Below are 11673 nucleotides of genomic sequence, written 5' to 3' on the forward strand. Positions count from 1 at the left end.
TTAAGTACTTAAATTTAATTAAACTAAAACTTAACTAAATATAGCTAATATATAAATGGCTAAATATTTTAGAATAATAAAAAAGGGAAAAAATAAACATGGATATAAAAAATAAAATAAAAGCCAATTCAAAATATATAAAAATGTATAGATAATAATACAAAATGAACACTTTATTGTGCCTGATTATCAGCATTTGAGTGAAAGTTGAGTTTTGTACAATTATAAAAAACAAACATTGTCGTGGTTGTAATATTGTACCAAATGTCATGATTTAAGACTTGAAAAACGAAATGTTCCCATACAACTCGATGTTAGTCATTTATTTTTATGTCAGAGCGTTGCCAGAAAAAGTATGTCTTTTCCCTCACTACGTAACCATGTCACTGAATCTCAGGCTCAGAATGTTTTTGTTTCCTTTCTTTTATTGCAATGCCCGCGGGCAAATTGATTGCGATCAGTTCTGAAGTATTCTGGAACACCATGTGAAATAAGGACAAGTTTCTGACCTCTCCAATCAGATTTGATCCTCTAAACATGTCAAATGACAGCTATGGAAACCAAACAAATACAGACAGAGAGCACAGGCCAGGTTCAATCTAGATTTACGCTGTATATGTTCAATACCACCTAGTCTAAACTAATCAAAACAGTATAGTCTGTGTTGTCTAAACATGGTCTATACATTGACAAAACTCTAATAAAGAATTTGATGGACTGTAACATAGTTCATTCTTCTGAGGTTATTTAAGTGCGTTCGTCACCGAAAATCACTGACTTGTCTGATTTCTCTTACTTATTTCCAATGAGCTGCCAGTAAGCAAAGTCTCTCCAGATGCTGAGCCCTGATGTTTGATGTTAGCATGAGACAGATGATCACACCTTAAGCCACGGCTAATCTCCTTGCGCAACAGAATCCCTCTGCAGCCAAATGACCAACACGAAGGCTGAAAAGATATGATTTATAGCGCGACACAGGGAAAAACCTGAATTATGACTCTGCGGATCTCTTTGTTTGCTTTCCAGGGGCCAATCGGATCGTTCTTCAGGACTCCAACATCCTTCAGCCTGTCGGTCTGACAGTGCTGGGCGATCACCTGTACTGGATCGACAAACAGCAGCAGATGATCGAGCGCGTGGACAAGCTGACCGGAGAGAAGAGGACCCGCATTCAGGGGCGACTCCAGTACCTGACCAGCATCCATGCGGTGGAGTACATGGAACCAGAGGAGTTTGGTAAATTCACAGTTTCTATATATATATATATATATATGTATATGTGTATTAATATATTAATTTAATATTTAGATCATTAAAATATGAATTATTTAAGAATGCTGTATTAATATTAAAGTATTCATCATACTTTATCATATCATATATATGTATATATATGCACATATGCCAGCAAAACACTTGTGTGTGTAAGTAATTGTTTTAACCTGCATTTCAAAAATCATTATAATTATGTAGTTAACCCTCTGGGGACCAAGCTGTTTTTGGGGCCCTTGAGATGTTCTGACATGCTCTGACATTTGTGCTTTTTTCAGTTATTTATAAACATGTTAATGGCAAAGGTGTAAATTCACTCTATATAGCACAAACAGGCCTACCATAATATGCGAGCAACATGTATGTAGATGTTTGTATTTTTAAGAGAATAATGTTTATGCGTGGTTATTTAAAAAAATAAAAATGAAAGTTGCTGAAATAAGACCACAAAACTCATACAAAATATGTGCCCACAAGACTTTTGACTAATGGATGTTGTCCCTTTCAGTTCTAGCTTCAAAATTATGTGAAAATAGTCTTGCTTTATCGTTCACAAAAAAAAATACATTGATTTAAATGGTGTAAAACAGGTTTTGCTTGGAAAGCCAATATGCGAGGGGGAGGAGTAGTTTACACCTTAGTCCCACCCACTCTGCATAATGACTCTGCATAATTAGCCATTCATTCAGGTGTGACACTGACTGAGCCACAATGCAAAGACAAAATATATATTTTGAAGAAGACTTATATTGACCATTTAAGATTTTGCTTACATCTATCTTGTAAATATGTTTTGCTATTTTATTAAAAAGGTTACAATTACAACAATAATTACAATTTCAGCAATATTTCTGCAAAAAAGTACTCTTTCTTTGTAAAAAAAAAAAAAAAAAAGATTATAGGCCTACATTTTATCATATGTATTCATTAGTTTGAATATAGCCAACATTGGAACATCTTAGTCTATGACTTTATTTTTGACAAAATAGTATTTTATATATATTCAGAAAAGCTTATTTGATGTGACAGTATATTCTACAGTAAAAACTGTACCCAAATCTAGTCAACAAAATGTTGTCTTTCATACTTCGCCTGACTGTAACGCAGTAACTGTAACTGTAAAAGCAGTTTATTCTTTCACACACAGACGCGCGATTCATATTTAGGCTAAACACTCTTTACAAATAGACGCGCGATTCATATTATAGAAACGCGATTCATCTTTTTGTTTACATAAGCCTACAACGTTATTCCATAACGTTATTCCACATTAACACTTGAGAAAGGATAACTTAGCCTACCTCACTCCTCAGCGGGATCTGCTCCTCATATCAGCACGGAAAATTTTCTCCATAAGGTAGGCTATATTATGCCTCTTTGTTTACAGCTGATGTGGGGGCGTTTCACAGACTGAAATGGTTCTCAGAATTTGCGTTTGAATAGCACGCGCTCTCCGGGGAGTGGTCACATTACTTTTGAATGGCTCCTAATGAGCTCGACTGGAGTCGCTCTCTTTTTATACAGATTACAGAAGCTGATAATATTTGTTTTTTATATAAATTACTTCATTTAAAAGCTGCGATCTCAAGCTTTATGCCCGTGGGTCTGTTTGCCTGTTTGACTGAATTTTCGCGGAGTTATAGATAATTTTCGAACGCGTTTCAAATGGGAGTTTACTGACAGAGAGAAGGCAGAAATAGCATCATGTTAGTTTTTCTTTATTTGTCAAAAAGCAAAACACTTTATTTGTATTGTGAGTATACAGAAAAAAAATAGAAACTGAACAGGATCGATTGATGTATTACACGAAAATGAAAGATCAAAATTAACAGAGCATTTTGTGTTTATTTTTCATTGCTAAAAAAAAAAACGAGCAAAACGCGTGGGCGCGTTTTTGGTCCCCAGAGGGTTAATGTCCACATGACTTCAGAGTTCCTATTATTAAAGAGTATAATTTGTCCTTTAATCTCCTTAACAGCATCCCACCCTTGTTCCCGTGATAACGGAGGCTGCTCCCACATCTGCATCGCTAAGGGCGACGGGACACCACGCTGCTCTTGTCCCATGCACCTGGTGCTGCTTCAAAATCTACTCAGCTGTGGAGGTACATTTTATATATATATATACATATACACACACACATATATCTGTGGCATGAAACCAAAAATGCACAAATCGTTTTTATGTATCTGCGCTAATTGCATTTTTACTCACAACCTCCATCAGAGCCTCCCACGTGCTCTAGCGAGCAGTTCACCTGTGCTACTGGTGAGATCGACTGCATCCCCATGGCGTGGCGCTGCGACGGCATCGCCGAGTGCGCAGACCACAGCGACGAGATGAACTGCCCCATCTGCTCCGAACTCCAGTTCCAGTGCGACAAAGGCCAGTGCGTGGACTCTCAGCTGCGCTGCAACGGAGAGCCAGACTGCGCAGACGGCTCTGATGAACTGGATTGCGAAAGTACGTTCAACTTTTCCGCAGCAAAAGAGCAAGACAAGCAGCTCTCCTTTACAAAGGGATGTGCAAATACAATTTAACTTGCCTTTTGAATTACTTTCAAATTAAATCAGGTCATATAAATAAATAGTTTGCTGTGTGAATCATTACAGTTATTCTGAAACAACTCACCAGTCAAAACAAATCACTGAATCATCACTGGAGAGGCTCAAATGATTCACTTGAGTCATTTAATTAACAGAATTTTTTTAATGTCCAACTCGATTTTGGGTTGAAAAAAACGTTATAGGCCTGGTTTCACAGATTAAGCCAGGATTAGGCCTTTGTTCAATTAGGACATTTAAGTAGCTTTTATAAATGTGCCTTAGAAAAACATTATGCATCTTGAGACAAAACAATGGCACTGACATATTTTAAGGTATGTCGCTGCAAGTTGCTTTCAGTTGAAACAGCTCAAACATGCATTCTGGTCTGGAACTAGGCTTAAGCCTTGTCTGTGAAACCGGGGATAGTGTAAAAAAAAAAAAAATAACTGTCTTGTTCATATGACAATGTATAGTCAAAGAAAGAGTTTGACTTTTGTTGCAAATTCCTATAGGAAACACTGATTTGTTCCATTCATACATTTATGCTGCCTCTGTTTTTTTATTTATACACTGAAGCTGTTTTAATTGTCAGTCTCTGATCTGTCCTCTCCCTTTTTTCCCCCATCAGCCATTTGTATGCCTAATCAGTTCCGTTGTGGCAACAACCAGTGTATCCTGAAGAAACAGCAGTGTGACTCCTTCGCAGACTGCACAGACAAATCTGATGAGCTTTTCTGTGGTACGTTGACCATATCATACCAAAAAAAAACATATGGTGTTTGACCATGCATGCATAACTTGGTGATTGAAACGATTCCTGCAAGACGAAAACATCCGTTTGGCTTATTCGCAGATTTCCCTCCGCCCCCCAACGACCTCCCGCGTCACACCAGCACCATCGGCCCCGTCATCGGCATCATCCTCTCTGTCTTTGTGATGGGAGGCATGTGTTTTGTGTGTCAGAGAGTTGTGTGTCGCCATTACAAGGGCCCCAACGGAGGCTTCCCCCACGAGTACATCAGCGGGACCCCTCACGTGCCCCTCAACTTCATCGCACCCACAAATTCACAGCACGGTACTTTTACAGGTAAAGGTCTACTGTTTGATAGCTTCTGCGGTCTCTTAAGGTGAATGGTTTCTCTGCCTGTGATGAGTCTTGTGGGTGACGAGTCTGTCTCGCTGTGGCACAGGTATTTCCTGTGGGAAGTCCATGATGAGCTCAGTGAGTCTCATGGGCAGCAGCAGCAGTGGGGCGCCTCTCTACGACAGAAACCATGTGACAGGAGCTTCATCCAGTAGCTCTTCCAGCACAAAAGGAGCTTTCTATCCGCAGGTACTGTAATATTCATCAGTTTATTGTTTATAAGAAAGGACCAGTGTTTATTTATTTAATTCTATCTAGGAAAAAAAAATGTATTTTAAATGAAATGCTCATTCATATATTTTATATTGTCTGGTTTATTGTTGTTAATGCCAGAAAATTGATTTTTCTTTTCTTTTCTGATCTGTGTAGATGCTCAACCCTCCTCCATCACCAGCAACAGATCGCTCACTTTACAACGCAGAAGTCTTCTATTCGTCCAACAGCCCTTCCACAACCAGGTCTTACAGGTGGGATTTAGTACAGAGATCCTGGATGGATGGATGGATGAGTGAGTGGATGGATGAGTGAGTGGATGGATGAGTGAGTGGATGGATGAGTGAGTGGATGGATGAGTGAGTGGATGGATGAGTGAGTGGATGGATGAGTGAGTGAGTGGATGGATGAGTGAGTGAGTGGATGGATGAGTGAGTGGATGGATGAGTGAGTGGATGGATGAGTGAGTGGATGGATGAGTGAGTGGATGGATGAGTGAGTGGATGGATGAGTGAGTGGATGGATGAGTGAGTGGATGGATGAGTGAGTGGATGGATGGATGGATGAGTGAGTGGATGGATGGATGGATGAGTGAGTGGATGGATGGATGGATGAGTGAGTGGATGGATGGATGAGTGAGTGGATGGATGGATGAGTGAGTGGATGGATGGATGAGTGAGTGGATGGATGGATGAGTGAGTGGATGGATGGATGAGTGAGTGGATGGATGGATGAGTGAGTGGATGGATGGATGAGTGAGTGGATGGATGGATGAGTGAGTGGATGGATGGATGAGTGGATGGATGGATGGATGAGTGAGTGGATGGATGGATGAGTGAGTGGATGGATGGATGAGTGAGTGGATGGATGGATGAGTGAGTGGATGGATGGATGAGTGAGTGGATGGATGGATGAGTGAGTGGATGGATGGATGAGTGAGTGGATGGATGGATGAGTGAGTGGATGGATGGATGAGTGAGTGGATGGATGGATGAGTGAGTGGATGGATGGATGGATGAGTGAGTGAGTGGATGGATGAGTGAGTGAGTGAGTGGATGGATGGATGGATGAGTGAGTGAGTGGATGGATGGATGGATGGATGAGTGAGTGAGTGGATGGATGGATGGATGGATGAGTGAGTGAGTGAGTGAGTGGATGGATGGATGAGTGAGTGAGTGGATGGATGGGATGAGTGGATGGCTGATTAGATGTGTAGATGGATGGATAGATGAGTGGATGGATGGATAGATGAGTGGATGGATGAGTAGATATATGGATGGATGGATGGATGGATGAGATGAGTAGATGAGTACATGGATGATTAGATGAGTGGATGGATGAGTAGATATGTGGATAGATAGACAGACAGACAGACAATTATTAGATAAATAGACAGACATAATTATTAGATAGATAGATAGATAGATAGATAGATAGATAAAAGGATGGCTGAATAGATGACTCTGCTGATGGACACATAACTCAAACGTCTCCTCCAGTGACTGATCTGTGAATCTTTCCCCTTGACAGGCCATATTTGATGCGAGGGGTCGCGCCCCCCACCACCCCCTGCAGCACAGACGTGTGTGACAGTGACTACACCACCAGCCGCTGGAAAAGCAATAAGTACTACATGGACCTCAATTCAGACTCTGACCCCTACCCCCCGCCCCCCACGCCCCGCAGCCAGTACATGTCAGCGGAGGAGAGCTGCCCTCCCTCGCCCTCCACCGAACGCAGCTACTTCCACCTGTGCCCCCCGCCCCCCTCGCCCTGCACAGACTCCTCATGACACCCGGCAAACCGCCACGCTCTGTACATAGTTTTAAATAGTTAAAGAAGAAACAAAGATTTTATTTAATTTTCCACACGCTTTGTTCAAGAAACATTTCAGCTTTTTGGGAGGAACAGGAAACGTTTTCCGGATATTTTCACCCAGAGTTACGTGAACAGCGGTCGTGACAGGACGAGGCTTGCACGAGTTAATTATATTATGACATTGTTTTTATCCCCCCACCCCCCATTCACTACAAGATCTTCAATATGTAAGAATATGAACTGAAATGCAACCGTGTCACTGTTTCAGGATGGTTATGATTTAACCATCTTTTTTTTCATAATACCAATTATAAAGAAATTTAATTGCGAACCAAATCGTCGATATAACACCAAAATCATCCGCTGCAGAGGAGTTGTACATATGTGTAATTAAGTAAATAATTAATGTTTTTCGTAATGGCAATGAGGTGTTGTTTTGATTATGTTCTATGTGAATATGATACTATTCCAAGCATATGTTTGGTTTGTCCTGTTTACCAAAAGTGTGTTTGCTGCTATTGTACATAAATCTTTTACTGTAAATAATGACAAATGAAAACAAGCCAGCTAAAATGTTTTGTTTATATAATGAGAACTGACCATAGACCATTGTAAAATTGTTATTAATCTCTTATAGAAAAACATACATGTGAAATGCCTTTGCTTTGAAGGAGTCTTGTTTAAAAGTCTTGTCTTAAAGGGATAGTTCAACTAAAAATCTTGTCATTCCAAACCTGTGTGACATATTTCCCCCCGTGAAACATTAAAGACGATGTTTAGCAGAATGTCCAAGCTGCTCTTTTCCATAATGAAAGTGGATGGGGACCAAGAAGTACCGTAAAAGCATCATACCAAACGATAGCTTTGTGAAATTTAAGTAATTATTAACTATTTTTTTTGGCAGCAGTGGTCACCATTCACTTTCATTATATGAAAAAGAGCAGCTTGGACATTCTGATAAATATCTCATTTTGTTTTCTACAAAAGAAGGAAAGTCGTAAGGGTTTGGGACAGCATGAGTGTGAGTAAATGATGACAAAATGTTCATGTTTTAGTGAACTATTCCTTTAAAGAAGCGCAAAGTCACCTGCTTTGTAGTGAGCTACATGGATTTATCAGATCTCATGGACTGAACTCATTGTAGGTGTTTAGTAAAAAACTAAAAAATAATAATTATAGTAATAATAATACAACAGTAAAACTAAGCTATGATTTGAACAAGGATATGTGGTTAATTTTACTGTAATATTATGGTAACAAACTGCTTTTTTTTAATTCATGACATGCAATTTTCCGATTTATGGTAAAGTTGAATCAAACTGTATTTCCCTCTTTATAATGCTAATTCGATGGAGATAATGTTTTTTAGGTTAAAACGTCTTGTAGCACACATTGAAATGCCATGTATGTGTGTTTAAAATGTACTTTTTTCTCTTTGCCAAATTGAGCACTTACATGAAATGACATGTGCATAACTAGAATTCTAGATCTAGAAAAAACTACAAGATTATGAGTTTCACAGACTGATTACATTAGTTGCTTTTACAGATAGCCATACAAAAAGACATAGGCCTATAGCAATGTCTTTTAAGGCAAATATTAGATGAAAGGAAATAGTCAATCTAGAAAACTCAGCAAAGACCAGTTTAACAGGTGATGCAAATTATTTTCCAGAGTTATGGATCTCATTAAATTGCCCTCAAGTTAACACTATTCATTGTGAATGTGACTGAATGGAGATTATTAGGATTTTTATACCACTTTGGCAGGTCAGCGCTTTGACTGAATCTGTCTAGATCGTACCATCCACTCTCGAAGAGCTTTTTGCTCATCGGTGCACCACCAATGTCTTTGTTTTGTGTACAAAAATGCCTCATATAATGCACACTTGTGACAATTTTTGTATCAAAAGCATTTTTATATATAATAAAGGTTCTATTTTAAGAAATGCAATATTGTCTTCTTTAACATGGTGATTGTTAATGCAGTATTATGTCTCATAAGCTGTAAAAAAAAAAAAAAAAAGTTGCTGCCTTAAATTAAGTACAATCAACTTGGATGTTTGAGTCATTTTAACTTAAACTGACTTTTTTTATTTTTATTAGTTGAATCTTGTATAACATAAAAAAAGTTTAAAAAGATTGCTTAACTTATTTTGATGAGCAAGCAGTGTAACAACATATGTTGTCATACCTTATTGATCATATAACATTTTGCAGTGTATGAACTCGTATTTACATATATGTAAAGTAACATATAACTTGCTTATTCAGCTGTGTGTAAAAAAAAGAGCCTCAAATCATGTGGCTTGTTAAAGGCAGATGTGCTTTTATTTCTCTAAGTGATCCGAAAGGCAAAAAAAATCCCTTAGATTTACAGTGAACAAAGAGCCCGAGGCTTCAATAAGGCAAATGTTAATTGAATTGAGCACGGTGTGTCTCAGTCCAGTGGTAAACCAACAAACATGACCAAGAATGCAGAAACACTTTGGATTATTCCAAACAGAGCTTTATGAAATGTTATTGTTGAATGTGACATTGCTGTAGTGGAATTGCGTGTTACGGTAATAAAATAAATCTGTGTTTGATCATTGCCAGTGGTTCGGGATTTCAGCCATTTTGTCTTCTGCTGCCCTCATGTGGGTAAAAACAACAACAAATACAAATGAGGTTAGTATGGCCCTCCTCCCCTCTCATATTTATATTAATATCTTATTCCTATTTGGAAAGTCTTAAATATATTTTCTTTAGTTTTTAGTCTTTAGAAAATAGTCTTCTTCATGTATAAAAGAGGCCTATTTACCCCGTTATACAGAAATGTGTACATATAATTTGTTGGGGGGTGGGGGGATATTACCTGTAATAGTACCATTCTCTTGAAAGACATTTGCCCTTACATCATTATTATTTTTTACTAAATGTTTCCATCAGATTATGAATGTATTACAAACGTCGTTTCACAAAGGCTGTAAAAAAATGAGGCCCAATGCTACTTTACAGCAGTTGGGAACTACACGTCCATTCCCCCTTTCTCATTTTTCATCTTAAAGGACTGTCTTCAGCACTTGACAGAAGTGAACACATGTTGTCAGGCTCCTGACTGGGCTGAAGGGGGTGGGGAGATGTCGACACCCCTCCGTGTACCCATCTGTCTGTCTTTGTTTATGATCCATGTAGTAGAGGAGTCAAAAACACGCCTTGGAAAAAAGACACATGAGAACACGTTTATACATGTCAGGAGGGAAAGAACCCACGGCATCCTGGATCTCCTGATTATACATTTAAAGACAAAATTGTGTAGCAGGCCACGTTTTGCCTAAAATGCCTGGTTTAATATATATATATTAGTTTTATTTATTTAAATATATATATTTTTTTTATTAGTCAGAAATCAGGCACAGCAAACTACTTTCTTTAGGTCTGGTTTAATTTTTGCCAACTAAAACTATTAAAATGTGTTAAATTCCATTAAGTAAAAAAAAATTATAATAATGAAATACAATAAAATAAATAAATAAATAAAAGAATAACAAAAATAAATTTTTAAAAAACGTCAGATTAATTTATTTTTTATTTTTTTTGCCTTGGCAACAAATTGAAATAAAATAACACCGATTGGAGCCCAATATGTATAAGTACTATGCAAACTAATCTGTGATTAATAACCCCAATTATATAATTGTCCCCAAGATTATCATTCTCTTCTGAACAGGCTCTTGTGCAGAGCTTCAAGTTTCATTCCTTTGAGTGTTGTTCATCTGAGAGCAGTACATTCAGAAGATATATGAAGAGAGCAAAATACCAGACCAAACTGTGCAATCGTGATAACTGCCTCTGTCTGATGAAAGATGGCATGAGAACCATCTTTCTCACAGCCCCAAAAGCCCAAAGTGCTTCTTAACATTCATTTTACACAACTTTCATGACATGATCTTTGATTAGTAGAGGCAGGATTTTGTTAGACAATCATATGCACATGTTTGATTTTTTACAGAGTAAAACCGCTTCAGTAAATTCATGGTTTTTGTCATAGAAACCCACGTCAGCTCATGGCAGTCCGTAATCAGAAACACAGTGGAATCATAGGGTTAATTTGACACATGTGAAACACATTAAATATGGCTGCTTTTACTCTACACAATGAATACATTGCAGATTTTGTTATGATTATGGAACATGCAACAGAAAATAGATCTTGCATGTCTGATATACAGCCGTCATCAGCTGTAACAGATCAGTTCCACAGCCTGATGCTGTAGATTTATGCCTCACATTTAACATAAGGGTCATACGTCAGATCCTATTTGCCATGCTACACTAAACCCGTAAATGCCTGTCTGCACTATGGACAGGCTATAGAGCATAAAAATGGGGCCCTGACCTTTTGACCCATATTTGATCAAAGGGCTCAATAAACAGAAACATAAAAAATACATAAAAACAAAAGAAAGATAGATTAGGTTCTCTTAAAGGGATAGTTAAGTTCACCTGGAAATAATCATTCACTATTCATTCATTTATTCGTTTGTTTGTTTGTTTGTTTTTGCGTGAACTATATCTTAAAAACACGCTTATTTTATACTATATGGGTTGGTGTGAATTAAACTCCTGTTTTATGTGATCAGCCCATTGAAATAATGCCTTTCTGGCAAATAATTCCAATCTGGCTGCTCCATTCAGT

At 38.0% G+C, this 11673-nt stretch overlaps 1 protein-coding gene across 2 annotated transcripts in view; it reads left to right on the plus strand.

Annotated features, from left to right (window-relative positions):
• Window positions 1–8941, plus strand: part of lrp5 (low density lipoprotein receptor-related protein 5) — a 61893-nt gene extending 52952 nt beyond the window's left edge. For both annotated transcript variants that reach the window (XM_082159501.1, XM_082159502.1), the window contains exons 17-24: window positions 1027–1236; window positions 3251–3376; window positions 3499–3735; window positions 4447–4557; window positions 4672–4905; window positions 5009–5151; window positions 5332–5429; window positions 6706–8941. In XM_082159501.1, coding sequence (XP_082015627.1) covers window positions 1027–1236; window positions 3251–3376; window positions 3499–3735; window positions 4447–4557; window positions 4672–4905; window positions 5009–5151; window positions 5332–5429; window positions 6706–6967 — 1421 coding nt within the window. In that variant the 3' untranslated portion in view covers window positions 6968–8941. The remainder of the gene's footprint in view (window positions 1–1026; window positions 1237–3250; window positions 3377–3498; window positions 3736–4446; window positions 4558–4671; window positions 4906–5008; window positions 5152–5331; window positions 5430–6705) is intronic.
• Window positions 8942–11673: the final 2732 nt, after the last annotated feature.

Source organism: Leuciscus leuciscus (assembly GCF_965113295.1).
Source record: "Leuciscus leuciscus genome assembly, chromosome: 25".
NCBI lineage: Eukaryota > Metazoa > Chordata > Actinopteri > Cypriniformes > Leuciscidae > Leuciscus > Leuciscus leuciscus.